The sequence below is a fragment of the Lagopus muta genome, chromosome 7, assembly GCF_023343835.1.
Source record: "Lagopus muta isolate bLagMut1 chromosome 7, bLagMut1 primary, whole genome shotgun sequence".
NCBI lineage: Eukaryota > Metazoa > Chordata > Aves > Galliformes > Phasianidae > Lagopus > Lagopus muta.
Window position 1 is genome coordinate 10,553,648 of NC_064439.1, and position 21,901 is coordinate 10,575,548.

General features: G+C 38.9%; 1 protein-coding gene across 3 annotated transcripts in view; it reads left to right on the forward strand.

The window, feature by feature from the left end:
* Positions 1–225: 225 nt before the first annotated feature.
* The window catches only part of WDR37 (WD repeat domain 37), a 40,688-nt gene continuing 19,012 nt past the window's right edge, over positions 226–21,901 (forward strand). The window contains exons 1-9 of one of the 3 annotated variants that reach the window (XM_048950586.1): positions 227–376; positions 5,902–5,933; positions 8,920–9,097; positions 12,053–12,149; positions 14,362–14,457; positions 14,609–14,673; positions 17,171–17,306; positions 18,692–18,763; positions 20,931–20,975. In XM_048950586.1, the coding sequence (XP_048806543.1) occupies positions 8,960–9,097; positions 12,053–12,149; positions 14,362–14,457; positions 14,609–14,673; positions 17,171–17,306; positions 18,692–18,763; positions 20,931–20,975 (649 nt within the window). In that variant the 5' untranslated portion in view covers positions 227–376; positions 5,902–5,933; positions 8,920–8,959. Of the gene's footprint in view, positions 377–400; positions 5,061–5,901; positions 5,934–8,919; positions 9,098–12,052; positions 12,150–14,361; positions 14,458–14,608; positions 14,674–17,170; positions 17,307–18,691; positions 18,764–20,930; positions 20,976–21,901 lie in introns of those variants that run through there. The other 2 variants (XM_048950589.1, XM_048950588.1) reach the window with 2 other exon arrangements.

The window sequence follows — 21,901 nt, forward strand, 5'->3', positions numbered from 1 at the left end:
CCCCAGAGGCGCTGGGGCAGCCGTTTGCCCCCGCTCCGCTCAGGGGAGAGAGGCAGCGGGCGGAACTCGGGCCGACACAACCACACAGCGCGTCAGCCCCACACGGGCCGCTCCGACCCGCTCGGCACGGCGCTGACGGAGGGGCGGGGCGGGCCCGGTCTCCATGGCGCCGGGGCGGCGAGCGGGAGCCGCGCGTTGCTTCCGCCCACCGCCGGATGTCGCCGCGAGGGCCGCTCAGCCGACGGGCGCGTCGTTGTCGGAGCGCGGCGCCGGGCTGCTCGCCGCCGCCGTTCCCCTCCCTTCCTCGCCTTCCTCCTCCCCCCCCCGCCGCCGCCCGCAGCCCTGCCCCTTCCCGCCCGCCCGCCGGGGCTGACAGGTGAGTTCGGGGCCGCGCCGCCCCCTCCCCTCTGCCTCGGCGGGGCGCGGACCCTCCGCCATCTTCCCACCCGCCGCGACCCCCGCGGCCGGCAGCGGTTCCCCGAGGGCTGCGGGCGGGCTGGGAGCCGGGCTGGGCCCGGGGCCGTTACCTGCGTGTTGCTGCCGACGCGGTCCCGTGAGGTGACCTGCGCGGCCATCCCTGAAAGAGCGAGCTACCCTGTTATTATTTGTGTAACCGCTAAGCCTCAGGCTGTAGGATCATCCGGTCCTGCAGCAATCGAAGATGGGGATGCCTGCTTAGGAGGCTGCGAACTTTGTGGGTGTACTGCTGTGTGTGCGAGGACAGGCCAGGCGCGGCGGCTGGGAAATGCACGGACTGAGTCCTGTTCTGTGCGCAGATGGAGCGGGAATGGGAGGCGAGGGCAGCGGGCAGAGCTGGGCTGCTGGCAGAACTGGACTTGGGCAGCGGGAGGCGGCCTGGAACTGGGCTGCGTATGGCTCACCTCCATCGAGATTCGTTTGCAGTATTTCTTTCTCTTTGCCCAAGCTCAGTATTGTGGAAATGAATGTTGGAGGAGAATGAATATATTTCTTATATTAAAAGGTTGAGTAGGTTTCAGTTTGCAGGTGTAGAAGGAGGAAGCTATGAAGATTGTGCTTGTGCAGAGGTGAGGAAAACTTTTTCAAGCTGAGCCTTGAGTCGCTGTTCAGGACTGTCTGTTCTCAGTGTACCTGAGAAGAGAAACTTCTGCCTGTCCTTATCCTTGCAATTGCCTCTTCCAGCCTGTCAAATTTTGACTCGTTACAATGTTTCTACGTATGCATTCTATAACAGTAGCTCCTGGAAGATTTACTTAAAGAACTGGTGGAACCACTTTGGAGTGATTCAGTGTCACTAATACACCTTGGTATTATACACACTCTATTGTTCAGGCACTCCGTTTGGAACATCACAGCAGTATTTTTCTCTATAAACAAATTTCTGAAACAATTTTCCAGGCAAGCCTGCTGTTGTCGTTTTTCGTTACGTGATATTTTAAAAAGCAAGCTGATAACCTCAAGATTTCAAAGATATATTTTCATACAAATAGTTTATATTAGATAAGATCTCATGCTTGCATGTGTCGTTCCTAACGTGTCTTTCTGTAATAATGTTAACATTGCTTTGTGTGTTGTGGGCTGGGGCAATTTCACTGAGAAGTGCATCTATGAGATGTTAGAATTCAAAGCAAAGGCCAGTATCACTTGTATTTTTAATGCTGCTTTCTCTATGTGAACACTTGTCTTTAAACTAGGTCTATTATGTTACATTTAAATATAACTTTCTCTGAGGCTGTCTGATGTGGACATGCTAATACCTTGTCTTACACTTAAATTTAGGACTTCTTAATAGTTGCAGAGCCTCTTGACCAAATTGCCTGAGAGCGTTGGTAAGTCATGTGAGGAATCTTGTGAGCGGGGTGAAAATGAGAAGCTTCTGCATGAACTAGAAACTGCAAACCAAAGTTACTACACCATACAGGGAGAAGTGGTGGTGTTATTGGTATGTTTGTGATGAGGGTAGGATTATGTTGTGGAGTTTGTAGGCCCTGGAGCAAAGGCTTGCAGCTTGTTTTGGGAGATGAAGTCCAGGCTATGAGGCCTGTTTGGGATGCTGCTGCTTCCAGCCTCTGCAGGTGAGTGGGTCAGCACCAGGAATAGGGAGAGTTTCCTTCCAAGCCAGAGGAGTTTGTTGTATTTTCACCATCCGGTAATTCCTGCTGATGGTTGTGAGACTTAGTGTTGCAGAGCAGTAGGTCTGGGGAGTCGCTGTGCTGTTGCACGCTGTCCAGAGATCTGGTAGGCCATATGAGGAAATACTTAGAGTGTGTTGTGTGAAGGTTGCTTATCAGTACTTCAGGAAAGCGTGCTGAGTGTGCTAGACTTAATGTCAGAGCTGCTTGCTTATGTTGCTGTCTGAGCAGTAAAATATTTTAATTTATTAGCAACTGATGTATTCCTAAATGAAGGTATTAGAGATCATTCTGCTTGCATGAAAACATACTATCAGTTCATCTGCTACACTGGTAGTAAAAGCCTGATCATTGTTTGTTTAGAGACAGCACAGTAAGATTCTGGCCTCTAAATGAGCTGCAGTGCTTCCTTAAACAAATACCTTTGTTTAAGGTAAAACCACCTTTGAGCTTGAACTTCCTTGGGATTCCTTACCCTCGGGTCTTGTATTTGCATACCTGTACATGCAGCCAGACTGCTCCTGAGCTGTTAGAGATTTGCTAATACAGGAGTGAGAGCTAAAGGGTCTGCGAGACAGGAAAGGAAACAAAGCATTTTTGGAGGCTGCTCTTTAGGACTGAACTAGCAGAAAGTCATTTAGCAGGACTTGATGTTCTTTATTGAACTGTCCAAGAAAAATCAGCTGATCAATGCTCATTAATAAAATAAAGCACAATACATATTTGGGTAGATAGGTGTTCACAGTGTTTAATGCAAGATTGTATGGTATGTTGCATGTAGTATTTAAGCTAATTGAAAGAGCATATTCAGTGAGTGTGGTTAACTCAGCCCTCTGAGGAATGCTGTATGCTTTCAGCACTTCAGCAGTTCTACTTCAGAGTTCTTTGCTCTGATGATATCAGTGGACCCAACCAGGTTTCTTTTATATCCTGGGTAAAAAATCATCTATTTTTAATAGTAGTTATTGTTTAATATCAGCTAGAATAAGTACATATGGTGAAGGATATAGCTTTTTTTGCTGTGGTAGTTGGCAGGCTCAGTCTGTGATGCATTTTGATGGGATTGCAACATTTGCTGACATAGTCGAATTGGCAGCATCAAAGCTTGCTAGCAGCAAAACTGGACTGCTTCACACTTCAGTTTTGTGTTAGAAATTTGCTCAGAGTGGATATCTGCTAATGTGCTGCAGTCTTTATCACTGGCTTCCAGCTGCATAATGTAATTAAAATTCATTTCTGCAGTTTCTTTATGAAGGAGGTTGTCACCTTTTCACTGGTGGCTGACTTCTCCACTGACATGTCAAGTAAAACCCAGTTTTGTTTGAAAGCATGCAGTACTAAATTCAGGAATAAACAAGTCACATTGTAATGCTTGAGTGGGTTTTGTAATGTTTGAGTGCACTTATCAGTGGTTCTGGCATCATCTGTGATGATCTGAAGTGCTTTTGTTTCCAAAAATTTATCTTTAGAAAAATGTCTAGTATTACAAAGAAGTCTGTTTAACCTGAACTTTGTTGGGAGTGCTGTACTCTTGGAATTTGTACTGAACCAACTACATTTGAATATATAGTGTCCTTGAAAGTAACTCTTCACTGAAGTCCAGATGTGGAGTTCTCAGTACAGCAGGGACATAGATCTGTTGGAGTGCATCCAGAGGGCCACAAAGGTGATCTCAGGGATGGAACACCTCCCTGCAAGGACAGATGGAGAGCTGGGGCTGTTAAGCCTGGAGAAGAGAAGGGTTTGAGGTGACCTGATAGCGGCCTGTCAGTATCTAAAGGGGAGCTATGGGAAAGAAGGGGACAGACTCTTTAGCAGAGTTGGAATAAAGGGAAGAGATTTCAAGCTTAAAGATGGCAGATTTTGGCTAGATGTAAGGAAAAAGTCTTTTACAATGAGAGCGATGAGGAACAGGTTGCCCAGAGATGTGGTTGATGCCCCATCCCTGGAGACTTTCAAGGTCAGGCTGGATCAGGGCCTGGGCAACCTGATGTAGCTATGGTGTCCCTATTCACTGCAGCGGAGTTGGACTAGATAGCCTTTAAAGGTCCCTTCCACCTCCACAGATTCTTTGATTCTGTTCAAAATGGAAGTTTCACTCTTTTAAATTTGATGCCTTTGCATATTAATGAAGGTTGAAGGTATGTAGATTGACTTTCAAATTCCCTTAACTCACAAGAAATGCTGTCAAAACTGAGTTATATGTAATTAAGAACTTAATAACTGTAAAAGTTCTTCTATCCTTCCCTTCCTTCACTGCTGGATGAAAACAACACGTTAATTGGCATCATTATTTCTTAAGGTGTTCTTGTTGCACAGGACAGTAATTTCTGTTGTACTAAGCCTTTGTTTCTTATTTAGTATGCACTGGAATTTTGTTCTGAAACATGTTTGCAACAGAATGACCTGAAAGAGATTTAAGAGCACACAGAAATCCAGTACAATTGTTTTGTTTTGATACAATCCCTTAAATAGTAAGTGCTGGTATTGCTGAAGTTTAAACAAAATGGAGCAGGGAGATCTTGGGTAAGAGATGGTGCTGAAATTTCCGGATGCTTTCCCTTTCCAGACCTGTATGTTGTTTTGAATGAACAAAAAAGGAAATGCAGTACTGTAGCTGTTTGCTCTGAGCTCTGACACTTCTTAAAACAGATTTTCTTCCTGGCTTCAGCAGTATCCACACCCCAGGAGTTCCTTTCAGCAGCCTGCTGCTCTTATTCCATGTTCAGAAGTAGAAGCATGCAAGTAGAATTGGTTGATTGCTGCACTGAATTAATTTTTGAGTAGTGAGACCAGTGTGCATTGACAACAAGACCAAAGGCATCTTTGTTCAGTGCCATTTCTTTATTGTAGCTGAATAAATTGATAACTGGCTGCACACATCTGCTGTTTACTGTTATTCTAATGAACTATTCCTTGTGAATACATGGTAACATCTGTTACAGAAAGGTAGGTGACAGAACTTTAATTTAACAGACTGTAAAGTATGATTTGAGTTTAATTAAACAGCGTAATTGAAATACCGAATGTCTTCACAATCAGGAAGTAGTAATCACCTATGGTCTCTTTTCTAATCACCTGTGGATTCTTTCCTAGGACATGTGGTGTTTTTTTTTTTTTGTTTTTTTTTTGTTTCCCCTGCTTCTGCTGATTGACTTGGTCAGAAATTCATTTGGTGCTGTTCTCTTGAGGCTCTGACAGATCGCTGTGTGAGGAGCACCATGCAAACATGGCATTTTCCAGCACGGCTGAGCAGGAATGCTCAGCATGGTTTAGAAGCTCACTTGTAATAATGGGGTGCTTGTTTACCTTTACCTGTGTGCCTTTACTGAACATACATTAGTTATACCATTCTTTTTTCCCTTTTCTATTTTTTTTGGAAGCACTTTTCACTTTTATGTATTCTATTTTTAGCTTCTGTGAATTCAGCTTCGTTTATTCAGGAAGCTATTCCCATCCTTCCTGGTGATATTTCATACTGCTTGCCTTATTTATAAGGGGGGGGGGGGGGAGGCAGAGAATGAATGCAACTTCTCAGAACCCGTTTGTAACATTTGAATGTTCTGATTAACACTGTGTGACTAATGATAAGTGAGGGGTCATTTTAATGCCTTTTTTCTTAGTTTGCTCGACTCAAATTTGTCACTCAGCCTTGACATGTTCCCTACTCCCATTGCCCCCTTCCCATCATCTGCTGTGTTCTAACTACAGATGTTTCAAAAATGTGTAATACTTTGGTTTGTGTACTACTGACTGTTTCACTAATCAATATTTAATGTGGTTTTCATAGGATATGTAACATGACACTGATATTCTGGACAGGTAATTCTCGCTGTTTGACAACCTTACGTAATGAGGGGAATCAGGTAACTGCTAGAAATGAGCACCTGATGTATTTATTTTTTTTAGCATCGTATTGCCAAGGATCTGTTCTGTAAAACCAACTCTTGGAAAATCTGCAGCTGCTTACTGTTGTGGTCAGTGTTGAAAACATTTCTGAAATTTCAAAGAGAAGTTTGTGTTTAAAGGGACACCGTCACGACTTCTGTACTCAGATTTATGTCTGGCTTTTGTAAGCTGGTCGTTACTGCTCCCTTACTAAAAGGTGACATGGCCTTTTGGTGGAAGTAAGAGTAACATGAAAGGCGGTAACATTTAAGCCGGACCCCCTGTGTTCCTCTTTCCTGTCTCTGTGTGCACATGCCTGCTTGTCGCCTCTCGGTTGCAGCTTTGCTCTGGCTGCGTGCAGCCCGCTGCAAGGAGCTGTGCATGCTTGCTTTCCCAAACAGTGCATGGATGTGGTCATGCTGGGGCATGAGCAGAGCACGGCGAGTGCTTCGTATCTGGCCTGTTCTGTTCGCTGTGGAAGTAGAAACTCCTGTGTATTTCATGTGAGGATTTCACCCTGTGAAAATAATCGTCCTGCCTCCTTGACCGTGTCCCTTTAAATTCTACATGGCACAGTGTGCTGCTCTGTAGCTGCTGAATCTGTGTGTCCCGGAGCAGTCCAGAACAGTGTGTTTCATGATGAAGTGCTCTGAAATGAAGTAGCTTGGCAGCAGAGGGCAAGTAGAAGTTGACACAGTAAAAACAATGCATAGTAAGGAGTAAATATAAACCATATTAATGCCTCTGTGTATACCCACAGCTTAGAAGCCAGTAGCTGTCAGGAACTAGAAGTTAGATTTCTTTTTGGCATTTACGTGAGTGGTGTAAGCTGATTTATGTGATTGTATGCAACTGTGTGTATGTATAGATGTATAACTGTTCAGTGCATCTGTCTGCACGCAGTTTGCATTGGGCCATGCTGCAGGAACCTCTAAACTGAAATGCACCAAAAGAGTGATTCCCAAGTGAGGTAACAGAGAATAGAAAAGAGGAGAATCTTATGTCATGTTTGGTGTCCAGTCATAGCTTGAAAAGAAATGCAAACATGATGAGTGCTGCAAGCCTGTTCCTAATTCTTAGCCATATGTTCAAGAACAGGAAGATACTCAGTGAAGCCCAGAAAACTGGCAGTAACTTGATTACAGGGTTGACTTTTTTTTTTAAGTTTCAGCCCTGTATTTCTATGATAGAGGCATGTAGCCACGGGGAAAAATGAGACCTAGTGAAATAAGAAACTACCTAATGGCAGTTCTTTACTTTCTTTTTGGGTTTGTATATATATATAGCTAATTAGTTACTGCTGATTAATCACATGTGAAAAGCTCCAGTGGGATTAGGTGCGGGGGAGGACTGTGCAGAGTCCAGTGGAAATTAATAAAATCCTTTCAGTGAAGTACAGGATACTGGGACAACCTGAGTTTTTGTTCTAGATTCCCTGTGGGATTCGTGTCAGGTTGCTGAAATTCAGATGTTCCAGTAGCTAATAAAATACTGAGTACTTATAGAGAATATGTGAGGATTATAAAACCCCTAGTTAAATCTAGTCTTATTTGCATATCCTTATATATTTTTATGCTGTGGTATAGAAACAAAGGCAAACTTAAAGCTGTTTTTATTCTTTTAGTAAGCGATGCTTTTCCTTGGCTTTACGATACGTTAAAAAGTTGAAAATACCATGTTGAATTCACTAAACTGGTTAAGGCTGGATCTTCTTCATAGTGCTGGTGCTCATTCCTAGCTTGAGATCTGGTGTGTTGGCAGATCTTAAATTGGAAGTGGCCCTGGGTTTGGTTTATATTTTTCTTTGATCAGCTTGTCTGAAAGGAAGCTCAGTTGCCTCGTCAGCTTTGCCAACTCTGCTCTCCTATTTCTCTGCAGACTGTTGCAGTTATTTTAAGTTGTAATTGTTGTTTTGGAAATCATTTATGCTGGAGAATGAATTTTTATTTTGTTCTCAATGTTCACGATTAAAAAGAAAAAATTGAATAATAATTCCTAAAATCCTTGGAACATTTAACAGCTGGTACCTCATGAAGCTAAAAGCAATTTCTGCTGAATATTGGGTTTAATTAAAAAAAAGTATAATCCAGAAATGGTTTGTTTTTATAAAACAAATAAAAATATTTTGACTGAAGAACATCTCCACTTGTTTATGCAAGAAATCAAACACTATTTGATTTTTCTAAAGCAGGGGAAAGCAGTAGATCATGCATGGTAATACCATTCAGTGATACTGTCAGGTGTTGTAAGGATACTAAATGCATATTTGACATTAACGAGCTGCCAAAGTTTAAAAACTAGCGACAGCAGCCTCGCAAATCAGGCTCACTTTCACTGTCCTGATAAATCAAATGCGCTTTTACTTTCTAATAAGGTGAAACTGTGAGCTGTCAGAAACGTTGCAAAGTCATTGGATGTAACTTCTGCTACATGTAAACAAGCACATGCACTCAATTTCGTACACTAGTGCTTAACGTTGCATTAGACATTCCTAACCTGACAGTGTCCCTAAGTTATCATTTCTGTTTGCTTTCATTTTCCAGCTGGGTTTTAATTTTGCATGCATTTCAGTGAAATATGGTATGCGTAATAATTGTTTCCTGGAAGCGTTTTGGGGCTATTGCTGCTGGTACTCACCAAAGTCAGGAAGGCGATGAAATCTCTTTTCCTTTTGTGGTGGTTTGTTAGCTAAATCAAAAGCAGTGCAGAAAACGATCCTGTTCTTTATTTGTATAGTAATTTACATGTTTCTGAGTTTGATGTTGTTTGCCAAATAGCTCTAAGTAACAAGGAGCTCTCTGCTTAATGACACCCCAAACAACTCCAAATGTAGTGTACCTAATATTTTTGTTTGGAGGAAGAATGTTAAACTTTAGTTGCTTTGGCAGAGCAATTGGTGACGTTTAATGCTTGTCCTTAGTTTATTGTAGGAGCCTCTGTGAAGCTGTTTTTTTGAAGTAATGCCAATAGAAAGTGGAAGCTGTGCATCTGCTCGCCAAGCAAAGCAGAAACGCAAATCGCACAGTCTTTCAATCCGAAGAACCAACAGTTCTGAGCAAGAACGGGCAGGACTGCAGAGAGACATGTTGGAAGGGCAGGTAAAGTAATACACCTCTGCTTAGGTGACTTCCTTAGTGGGGGTGGTTTTTATTTTATTTATTTATTTTTTTTTAAACAGTTTATTCTATGTGGAAAAAAAAAAACAAAAATAGGTCATGAAATACATGTAGTAAAGCCAGAGAAACAACAGACTTGTTTGCTTTCAATGTTGACCATCTTTGAAGGACGATCGATGCCATTCCAGGCTCATGAAACCTTTTATTAGCTTTTACATATTCTTACATGAGTGGTAAAACCTTTAACAAAGAAACACCCTGTTCAGCATGCTGTGCCTCCCCCTGCATCTCTCCACATCTCGAAGTCGAAGACTGATTCATGATTTCACAAGTTTGAATTTGGAATAGTAGTTACTCAGGACTATGAATAAACTGAAATATTTGTGATTACAACTTTGAAAGGGAAGGTATTGGTGGGTATGCAGTCTGGCTTTCCTTCCTGCAGAGTGAAATACTTGGCTGTATTTCTGCCTGCTTGACAGGTGTGAGCTAACTTACATTTTTCAGTGAGGTTTTTTGTTTTGTTTTTGAACTCGTTTCAGTTGCAGATGCGGTTTTTCTGCGCACGTAAATTTTAAGTGAACAACAATCATAAACTTCCATAATGTTTATAATCGTGTCAGCCTCAGTAGTAAATGTAGTCAGGAGCCTAACGCTTCACCTTACAGTATTGAAATTAACTGTAGCGAAGACTCCTACGGGAAGTGTTTCAAGCAGTGCTGGCTAACATAAGCAAATAACAGCCAGGAGACTACTTAGTATCAAACTGAATATGCAGTGTTAATGTGGGCCTGGCAAAGATGATGTAAGACTTGATTTGTATCAGAGAGTTATTTTGAAATGCTGTTTTGCTGTGCGAAACCTCACTTTTCTCTTCTGAGCTGTCTGCTGGTACTCCGAAATGAACAGCTTGTATTTCACTGGTGTGACAGGCTTTCCTACTGAATCTGTTATTCAATTAACTACAATATTAGTTTTGTCATCCGAAAGTTGTATCTAAATACTTTCCTGCACAGCAGACTGCTCATGTCCTGTAACTGAAAACAGTTGCAGCCTTCCTTCGGGAACAAAGGACAGCTGAGAGATCAACCCTTGCTACCATATCTGTGTAGAAAACAAAAATATTAACTTATTTTGGTATTTCTTATCAAACTCTACAAATGTATTACACTATGATATGTAGAATTTTTAAATGCTTTATCGGTTAGCTTTCTTAATTTGTTGATTTAACCTTGAACAGCCCACTGGCCAATTCTAACTTGTAGAGAATATTAATGCCACAATTAATATTAGTGAAAATTAATGAATATTAATCACAGTGGAGCTATAAACAACATGAGATCTGGGTAATGTGTGTTTTTTTTTTTTTTTTTTTTTTTTTCTTTTTACCAAGTTGGTTACTTTAACCAACCATGTTGGTTTAGATTTGCTAATGCTTCCAGGCTCTGAGAAGGAAGTTAAAAATCTTCCCTATATTCTGAAGTTTTAGTAGGATAACTGAATTTCTTTTATAATCTGGAATTCGTGGGTAGTTGAATCTGAAGTATTTGTTCAATCTTCAGTGTTTCTCTTAACAGTGCTTAATTTGTGAGGAGCACAAATTGCTCCTTTCAGCACTGTGCCTGTTTCTGTGAGTTGAAAGTAGCAAGCTGAAAGTATCAAAAAAGAATGAATCATGCTCAAAGCAGGTGTGCTCTGTGCACATCTATTAGTGATATCTCTTGCTCTTGTCCTTAAATTCCATGTCCATAAATAACCTATCTGGCTTTTTGGAGATAGTCATCCTGAACGTAAGAACTACAGTATTATGTTAAGTTGTGGTTGCTTAAGTGCTGACTTGATCAAAGATGCCTGCTGCCCTCTAATGGCTACCATGCGCATGTGTTCGTGTTTCAGTTTACAAGAACAGAAGCAATTTCTTTTTGGTTTGGCTTTGCTGGAACACTGGAGAACAAAACAAACCATAATCATCGTTAAACTTCCTTTGAAATGATGTTCACTGTAATTTGGGTGATGTCCCATATTAATGTTATGTTCTGTAATGGTTTTTCTGTAATTTAAGGCCTCTAATAGTGGTGATTTGCATTGTGGCAGAAGCAGACTGATTTTTCTTTTCTTTTTTCTTATAGCTGATGATGTCAAGGCTTTGAAATTAAAACCTTTTTTCTTTTTCACGATTTTTTTTTTTATGTTGCTAAGTGCACACACCCGATGTATTTGATAGGTGAATGCTGAGATGACAGTTATGCTTGAAGGGTCATTGAATATGTTCTAGAATGTCATAGAATGGCCTGGGTTGAAAAGGACCACACTGATCATCTAGTTTCAACCCCCCTGCTGTGTGCAGGGTCACCAACCACCAGACCAGGCTGCCCAGAGCCACATCCAGCCTGGCCTTGAATGCCTTCAGAGAAAGGAGTAGTTGGGCCTTTTTACTGTTAGGATAAGGCTCACTAAGCAGAAACTCTTCTTGAAACATTTGGCTAACTAGATAAGTAATAACTGCATAAGCCAGCTGCATGTTGCAGTGTATCAGCAACTGAAGAAAAGAATACTTTTAGTGGAATTTACTTGCATATTGTTCAGTAGTAAAAAATAAAACTAATAAAAAAAATCTGTGCGCTTGAGTTTTGTCCTTTGAAAAGAGTACATGAAAAAAAAAGTAAAGTAACACGAGTTACCTTATATTGTACAGAAAGGTCCCCCAGTCTTTTTATTTTATGTTACATTGCAGAAGCAGGTTTAAGTTTTCTTTTTGTCAGGAGGTAGAAAACTTCTAAAGTGGGCTTAAGGTTGAAACGCAATTGGGGGTGCATGTATATACATCTTCAATTTAATGCTAAGTTTAATTATATGTATATGTGTTAAATATGTTACATATTTAACTTAGTGTATGTATATGTAACTAAATGTAAAACCCAGTGTTTTGCCTCCTAGGATTCTAAACTACCATCTTCTGTTCGGAACACGCTCCTCGAACTTTTTGGACAAATAGAGCGGGAGTTTGAAAATTTGTATATTGAAAATTTGGAATGTGAGTATATAGTTTTTCCAGCAACTTCAGAACTCATTGAATCTAGGATATAGTACTTGAAAAGATTGCACTGAGTGCTGTAATGTAATCAATTGAGTTTTTCTGTGAGGCATTTAAAAGTTGTTTTGAACTTGTATTGAAAGTGCTTGTTAGTGCATCGTGTAGCCAGCACCTGCAGCTGCTCATGAGTTTTGAAGATGAGCACTCAGTTAAAACACTCAGTAAAAACACTCCAAGTGTTATCTGCAAAAAAAATATGACATGTAATGTAACATATTGAAGTGATCCAAAGTGATGTACAATCTAGAGTAACACAAGCAGCTATATAGCAAAGTCCCTGCTAAATTTTCCTTGTTAGGTTTTGGAAGCTTGGCTTCTGCATTGTCAAACCTGTCTACATTGGCTCCACGTCAAACTTTTTTCCACACTTTAGCTATTCTCACTGTTAAACCAAACACTCAAGTTACAGTAACATTCTTGCTTTGTTGTTGGAAATGTGCTGCTTTTTTATTCTATTGAAAAGCTGAGATTGTGTTGGTTAAATGCTTTCAACACTACACCATTTTTTACATTAGTGGAAGTTTGTGCACCTGACTTTCAGTCTCCTGCTAAGTTGGCTGGAAGTGAGAAAAGTTTGTTCTTGGATTTTTTTTTTTCCCCCACACAGAACATTCATGAAGCTTCAAAAGCTCATCAGGAAAGCAAGCAGTGAATTTGCCTGTAACCCTCAGAGTGTAATTTTCCATCAATCCCATTTCTTTTACTTCTGCATCTTTCTCCTTCACCACAGTGTTGTTTTTCACACCTGGCATTTGTGATCTCTCAGCTCCCAGGATGACTTCCAAGTTGCTCACAGTTATTTTGGCTCTTGGTCTAACTCCTTCATTGGTGTTGCAATTACATTCAGTAGAGAATCTCAGGTTTTCCTTCCTGGCTATTCATGTATTCTCTTTCCCTTATTACAACTAAGTTCTAGTCTCTTCTAATTCCTTAATTAATCCTTAATTCTTTCAGCTGTTTATTTTAATCTCCCTGACTTATTTGTTTTAGTCATCTGTTACTACAAGCTTGTCTTTGTTTCGTGTTGTGTTTAGTAAGTTTAGATGTTTGTTACTAGGAACACAGGAAAGAAAATCCTGCTTTGCTCATTTCCAGCAAACTGGAGGGGGTATGCAAGTGTAATCTGGCTTTTTATAGTGAGTGAGACTTCTTGAGACTTATGACTGAGACTTCTGTTGTGCATTTCTCAGAAATTAGGAAAAACCACAATCCTAATGGATCGCGTTCTCCCAGATCAGAACTTGTGTCTGGGAACAAACGACCTTTTTGAGGAAGTTGTAAGAATTTGTGGGAAAGGCAGACCTAGCCTCCTTCTTCAGAACAAGCTGAAAACTGCCTGGCTAAAGACTTTGAATGAAATTTGACCTGAGGAAGATGTTTAAAGTTATCAGCCCAGATTTTAGGGAATAACTATGAGCCACTGGGAATGTTCTTTGTGAAGTGAAATCAGACCATTTAAACCAGCTAAGCATCTGGAAATCTTTTAAGAGTACCTGATCTTGCTGTACCATTGCTCTGTTGCTCAAATGACACTGGCAAGGGTTATAAGTAATTGAGAGAAAAGCACGTTCTTGTTTCAAATGAATACCTTGTGTTTTGTGCAAAAAATAATCTGATGGTACTTAATGTTTCTAAAACACTTGAATGTAAAATATATACATTATTCTTCTGATTTTTAATGAATCTCAAAGAATAAAATGTATCTTTGGGGTCCTTTCTTGTGGAATCTCTAACTGTAAACAAGAGGTCAGGGAAGAATGCTATTAGATGGTTACTAAAGTCTTTGTCAAGAAGCAACATACACATGCCATAAATGTACTAGCTGCACAATTAGTAAGTTTTCTGCTTTCTGTTGGATTTGAGTCAGTGTAGGTGGACCATATATTTTACAGAAATTGCTTTGTTAATATTTAGTCACATTTAATAGTAAAAATATCTAATCAGAAGCCAACAATGCTTTCCTTGGAATCTGGGTCAAGGTAGATCTCTGGAAGATTTTGTTTATGTCATTGTGAGAACTGCTTCTATAAGTTCATCTCTTTTCCTGTCCTCAGTGCAAGACACGTTTCTTGTAACACTTTTTATTTACAATGTTAATGATTTTGTTAATGGTACTCCTATTTTTGTATTAATTTGAATTTTTTGTTGACAGTACGTAGAGAGATTGATACACTTAATGAGCGTTTAGCAGCCGAAGGACAGACAATCGATGGAGCTGAACTGAGCAAAGGACAACTGAAAACAAAAGGTCAGAGAACCACAAAGAATCTTAAATCATATTTTTGAATGTAATTTTTTGTACTTGGCTGGTCCAAACTTGGCATCTATTGACGAGTTACTTATAAAAATAAGCTAATACTGTTTGAAATATCTTCCTTTGTATTTATTTGTCTCAACAGCCAGCCATAGTACCAGTCAACTTTCTCAGAAATTAAAGACAACTTACAAGGCATCTACTAGCAAGGTATGAGACAAATTAAATCTCTACTCATTAGTGTGTACTCATGAGACTAATATGGCTGTCTTAAGTGGTAAATTATAGTTTCTTTAAACTAAGTAGTGCTGTTTTTTATGTAGATCTGCCTCGGGAAGAACAGTATCTTTATCTTGGATGCATCAATTTCTCATAACTTCTATCACACCATTACCTTTTTTTATAGTAACTACTTATTTAAAAAAAATGGATGGTGGAGGGGGGAGGACGTTTGCGTGCATATGCACAAGCAGTAGCTCTTTAAAGAGAATTAGCATTTTGATAAGGGAAATGAAAATGAATTGGCTGAGTTTACTTGCAGAGGATTAAGTTCTCTGTATAGAAGGCAGTAGGTGAAGTTATATGGATTTAACAAATAGGGCAAAGCTGAAACACAGTCAGATATTACCTGGTTATCTGCATACAAAACTGTGAGATCTGCTGAAATAATATAAAAACTTTCCTCAGGTCTGTAGAAAGTTGCATGGCATTTAAACATTTGCTTTCTTGGAAAAATGTTTATGAATGCGTAAAGAACCAAGAAATGGCCTTGACACCACCTGAGCCAATAACTGGTGTACAAAGTGAGGAACAGCTAGTAGGAATTAAAAAACAAACAAACAAAAAAACCCCAGAGATCTCATGTGTAGAGAAATTATCAATTAAATCAGTATCTATAGCTGTCTATAAGTATGTATGTCCTTGAAATTCTGACTCCTCCTGTTTGTAGAAAATGGCTTATACTAAAAAGGAGTATTATGGCCTTGCCAATAAGTAATGATTGAACTGTGCAGCAGTTTTGGAAACATTTCTACTTGTTGATTAGTAAGAGAGGGGGTTTTCCCCAGGAACTTTTGCATGAGGATTTGACTCAAAATTAGAATAGCAGTGTACAAGTGTAGTTTGAATGCAGGATTGAGAGTTGAGAAACTTATTTTGAAATCTGAGAGGAGCACTGTGTTAGTCCCTAAATGTTTACTTAATTCTACTGTTCCATTTCTCATCTGTTACTCAGTTTAGTTCAAGGACCACGTTCAGTGTTAAAGTCTCATCCATATGGTTGTAGTAAAAACCTATGAAACTGTGGTGTGAACTATTAATTTTTGCCATTAACCTGTTTTCTTTTCAATGCAGCCTTAATGGTTGTTGCTTCTGTTGATATAAAATAGGAATTAATAGTCAATTTGAAATTCCAACAGGGCATTGTCATTTTACCACTGGAAAGCTGTCATGCTCAGGATCTGGAATATCCTAGTTTTAAGACTTAAAGATGTCCTTTAACTTGTAAAAAACTTAATTTGCTTTAATGACATTCCTCAGACCCTTTTTGTTACCACAAACAAATAGGATTTTAACCTTTTATGTTTTTTGTATTTTACCTTTTACTATATTTGGAATGTATATGATTAGTTTCCTAATCTTTATGAAGTTGAAGGTGTGGTTTGTGTTGAAGTATTCAAAGGTTTTGAGTCAACAGGTCAGGTAGATAGATACTTTCCCATAATTGCATGCTGAGCAAAGCTCTGAAGAATTGCTTTGTTTGTTTGTTTTAATAAAGCTTTTCAGAAAGTCTTTTGCAAAGCACATTTATGAATTTGTGGGATAAATATTTGTGGGGTAATAATAGGATATTTATAACTTTAGGTTTTTTTTTTTTTTTTTTTGTAATCTTTTATCAGTCTTGTTTTTGGTTGTCTGTGGAAATGTTACAAGAAAGCAAGAAAGTTTGTTTATTTTAGAAGTATTACAGTCCTCTGTTACCTGAAAATTTCTGCAAATGTGATACCTTTATTGTCTGGAGGTTTCAGTTTTCCTTTATTACAGTATCTTGTAGTTCTCCCATTTTTGCTACATTTTTTCTTCCTTTAATTTAGTACGATTTATGCACACGCTAATTTGAATCTTCTCGATTTTCCCTTAACATTGAGGGAATGTAATTGTTGGATTTATCCAAATGTTTGATGAACCTTGAAAATGTGTTATTACACAGAACCTGGCACGTGCTCTCAGGTTAGTGTTTGATGTGGTTAGCTTTTTGCAGTTCTGAAAAAAAATGGTGTTGAGTTTGTGAAATGGAATGTTTCTGTACTTTACTGGAATAGTGCGTATTATCAAAGACAATGCACTCGACTTCACAGACTGTCTCTAAGTTGTCTGACGAAGTTGTTTGGGAATAGACTTTTTTTTCTTTAATAATCCTTACCTATACCTGATGGGAAGTTCACACTGCATTTGTACAACTGATTACTCCAGTGAGGTTATATTACTGCAGTACAGAGTAGTTTAGCCTTATGTAAACAGGGGCACACTGTAAGAAATCAAGTATGTTTGCATTGCAACTCTCTTTTCTATCATCAAATGACAAATTCTTAGCAATAGTGAACCGTAAGAAAATGAGTATGAGCAACTTAGTATCTATTTGTGTTTGTGAAGTAATTACTTAATCTTGTGTCTGTGTGGGAAAAACTTGATCTTTCTGCTCTTTCAGATTGTATCCAGTTTTAAAACTACAACATCAAGAGCAATCTGTCAACTGGTAAAGGAATATATTGGCCACAGGGATGGCATTTGGGATGTCAGTGTTGCAAAAACTCAGCCAGTGGTTTTGGGAACTGCATCTGCTGGTAAGCTTTTGTGTTGCTTGCACATTCGGACAATTCTGGTTTAAACTCTGAATAAAAGCAAGTGTTCATCAAGAGCATACCTGAATTCTTCATACCACCACTGAACTGTACTCTGAAAGAGTTGATTTAAAGGAGTTCAGTAGCTCAGAAATAAATTGGACTTTCCTTGAAATGCATTTATCCTGTAGAAAATTCAAACATCCTCGCTGTTCTTAAGTATATGTCAGTTAGCTTTGGTGCAGGTCACTCTTCCCTTAGGGCCAGCTCTAGCTTGTTGGATGGTGTAAATGGAAGGCTCTTGGAGCTGCTTGCTTGAAGAGGTGTCTTGCACACAGTGCTGTACTCCTGTATTCAGAGATCCCTGTAAGATTCTCTAGCAGTGTTACTTAGCATTATAAGAACAGCTGACATGGGATCATAGCTTGCATATTCTTGTGTACTCAAGTTCTTTGGGCTGTTGCTTAAGGATCTAGAGGCAGCTAAAAACCTTATTTTGTCAGTTGTTAAGCATCTAACTAGATTTCTCACTGTCCTCTGAAGAAAGGAAACATTTACTGACTTATTCAGTAGTACCTGTGATGATCCAAAAATGAGTCTAGAGGCTTGTGTGTTTGCAACAATTTTAGGAAATAAATAATAATCAGTTAGAGTTGGTCAGTTTGAGTTGTCAGTCTTTTGAAGAGGAAATAGAAATTGAAGACACTTACCATACACAAATACTATGGACCAGAAACCTTTTTTGCTCCATAAACTGAACTGTAACCATTTTTATATGCCCACTGAGAGGCACATTTTGTCTTTGTACTGATTGAACTTGGAAACAGCCGTTCTCCAATTCAGGATTAAAATTTTCCTTGGTTAAAAAATACTTGTGTTAATAATTCACTTGAGGTTGTGGGTGGGTAAAGTAGTGACATTTGGAGTCCTTTTTAAGTAAGTTTTTGTAGTGTTTGGCAGACTCAGGCATTTGAGACTTCTAGGCATAAAGTAAATAGTTTGTGCATAGAACTTTTGTTCCTAGTGACTCATTGGGATTTTCATCTCTGAACTCTTTGTGTTTCTTAGTCTCATTCAGAACATTATGCATAAGTATATACTCAAGTTAGGAAAAATACCACAAATAGAATTTGCCTTTCTGTACTTACGCAAAATCGTTCTGACTGGGGTAGCTCCATTTACTTCTTTTGAGAGATGTGTTAAGTTGTAATGATAGGAACGTTTTTCAAATATATGTGTAAGATAATGATCAAGAGGCCTTTTCTGGATTTGAAGTTTATTTCCTTTGGTGTGCCTTACAGTCCAAGTTAACTTGCTTGTTGAATCAGAAGTAAAAGTGAAAACTATGTTTGTAACAAATATTTACTGCTACTTTTCAATCTTTATAGATCATACTGCTTTGCTGTGGAGCATAGAAACAGGGAAGTGCCTTGTCAAGTATGTAGGGCATGTTGGATCAGGTAAGATGGGAGCATGTTGTGAAAACTGGAAACAGTGGTTTTGGGAGGGGGAAGTGCCTTTTGTACACCTGCAAAAAAGTTTACTGTGGTTTGACTTCGTGGTTTGCCAATACCATTAGCAAATTAATTGTAAAATTCCATCAGTCTTCTTACAGGGAATATCTTCTAATGTGATTCTTTTTTTTTTTTTTTTTTAGAGAGGAGTATTAAGATAGTTCTGTAAAGTCTGAATGAATAAACAAAAACATATTCAGAAATTTATGGACACAATTACAAGAAGAGTTAAACCACGCACTTAAGAGTGTTGTCTAAATGCTTCTTGAATACCAACAGACTTGGGTCTGTCACCACTACTTCAATGAGCCTGGTCCAGTGTTTGACTCTTGGTGCTCTTGGTGAAAAAGTTTATTTCCCAGTTCCCAATCTGAACTTTCCCTGACACAGCTTTAAGCAATTCCTTTTCATCCTGTAGCCTCTCTACAGAGAGATAATAGGCACTTCCCACTCCACTCATGCCCCGTGAGGGAATTATAGACAGCAATGAGGTCACCCCTTGTTCTCTTCCAGGATGAACAAACAAGTACCTCAGCTTCTCATAAGTCATATCCTCAAGTCCTTTCACCATCCAAAGAAGGGCATTTCTATTATTTTTATATTCTTGTATTGTGAAGCCTGAAACTGCATGCAGTACTTGAGGTGAGGCCACGTCAGTGCTGAATATAGAAGGACAATTACTTCTGACCAGTTAGCTATTCTGTTCATTCTGGGATACAGTTGGCTCTTCTGGCTGACAGGGCACATTGTTGGCTCATTCTGATCCAAAGCCGAGCCAGCTGTCCCCTAGTTTATATATACTTCCAGGATTGCATTGGTCTAGGTGCAGAATCTGGCATTTGTTCTTGTTAAATTTTTCATATGATTGATGGTTGCCCATCTAATAAGACGTCTCTGTAAAACCTCTCAACCCTCAAGGGAATCAGTGGCTTCTCTTAATTATCATACATAAACTTACTTAGCGTGCACTCAACTGCTGTGTCGAGGTGATTGATTAAAACACTGAAGAGAACTGGTCCTGAAATTGAGCCCTAGGGAACACCACCTATGTGGTTTAAAAACTCCAACCACTGGTGGGTTTTTTTTCTTGATTTTTTTTTTTTTTTTTTTCTTTTTTTATCAATTGCTACTTGGATAATGATGAAATCAACGAAAGGCTCTAAACTATGTTTAAATAGATGTGTGTAAACTGTTCAAACCAAAGGAAAAAAGAAGTGTTACATTCTAGTTTATGTAGCTTCCATTTAGTAAAACTTTGTTCACTTGCTTATGTGTGACAGTTGATTTGAAATGTTGGATGTCAGCAGTTATTACGCTATTGAGGTGATTTAGTGTGAACAATGAGTATCTTTTTCAACTCAATACTAAGCAAATTTCAACATTCTCCTGAGAGCATAGGCATATTTTACTTAAATGATGAACACAAATGATTTTTAAGTTCTTTCTCCAACTGTTGAAGTGAAGCTTATGGGTTTAGCAATTAAAAATGCGTAGTAATGTAATTAAATCTTATTCATTGAAATAAAAAATGAAGAGCAGCTTTGTAGGCTGACAGAATTCTTGCAGGGCTGTATTTTAAAACAATCGTGCTTCAATTACATGTAGTTGCAGGACTGAAATCTAATTTGTTATTTGCATTGGATCTTTAGGCATTTGTTCTTGCAGTCTTTAGCAACAATGAGGAAGTTTAATGATTAGGTTAGGAATAGTTACGAATAATTAAATTCACCTTATGGAAATCTAGAGCATTATTTCCAATCAGCTTGCACACAATTGCTTGAATGTAGTTTGTTTGTCCTCTTTAACATGAAACACTTGTAGTAGGTTCAGGAAATAATTTGCTAGAAAATGTATATTGTGGTATCTGTGATTGACTTTCTGAAACTAAATCTCGAAGGACCTTTCCAACCTAAGTCATTCTACGACTGCTTTGTTGATACTGCATAGGCTTATGTGCTCCAATATTTTGGTTTCTCTTAACTAAGGGGTTGCAATCCTACAAAAAGTCAATTAAAACTGAAGACTTCTTGATGTTTCAATGCTTGTAATGATAAAACATTGTGAAGTAATTCTTTTAGTACACTAGCTTAAAGCTCTGCTTTGTTTTTTGCAGTAAACTCAATAAAGTTTCATCCAACTGAGCAAGTGGCTCTTACAGGTATGGGTTTTTCATTTAGTGTCTATTTAATCATTTTGGAAAAATAAGTGTGTCATTTCCTACTGTCTTTTTGGTGTTGTAGGGGCCTCTTCTACTTTGTCAGTACCACTGTTGATTAAATTATCGTTATTTTTTAAGGAATAAGAAATCAGACCTACATCATTCTATCTATGTTTATCATGCCATACTGACATTTGTGCTTGGTCACTTGGAATCGTACATCTTAATACTTTTGAATTACTCAATGTTTCTGGAAGTAAAGTAAAAGAATGTTACTGAATATGCACAAGAAAAAATGAAAACACAAATGGTAGTGTAAGGATGTTTTCAGGACAGAGAGTCAACATTCAGTACAAATTTGAGTTTGCAGGTGATCTCATGTGTTTAATGCTGTGGACTGTGCAGCCCAGCAAATGCTGCAGCACGCTTAGGATTAAAGAGGTGTGACTGCTTAGATTTTCCTGTTTACATGTGCTACCTGTAGTCAGTGTTGGAGTACCATAAACAATATTATGTAAGCTGACTTGCTGTCCCAGAAATCATTCAGAGTTAATGAGCTGTCTTCTACCCTTCTTGGTCTTTTACATAAGAAATTTTTTAAACGCATTTTTTATGGTTTATGTGCCAAGCCTGTGCACATGCATAACAAACTGCTTTTCACCTCAATGTAGGACTCTCAGTGCTGCTCCTGAGTATTAGAAACATGTTTGTTTTGTCCATAGCAAAGAAAATCTTGGTTAGTAATGGATAAATCTCTTTCAAAAACAGTAGATCCTGAAATCAACTACTGAGCTGTGAACTGGTACCAGTTAAGCTGAGTTGCTTAATGTAAAGGCTGAATAGTTTCACTCCTGCTGTTTTGGCTTTCTCATAAAAAATGGGCTAGAAACATTTAGTAGATGAAATCATTGAATGAAGAGGAACTT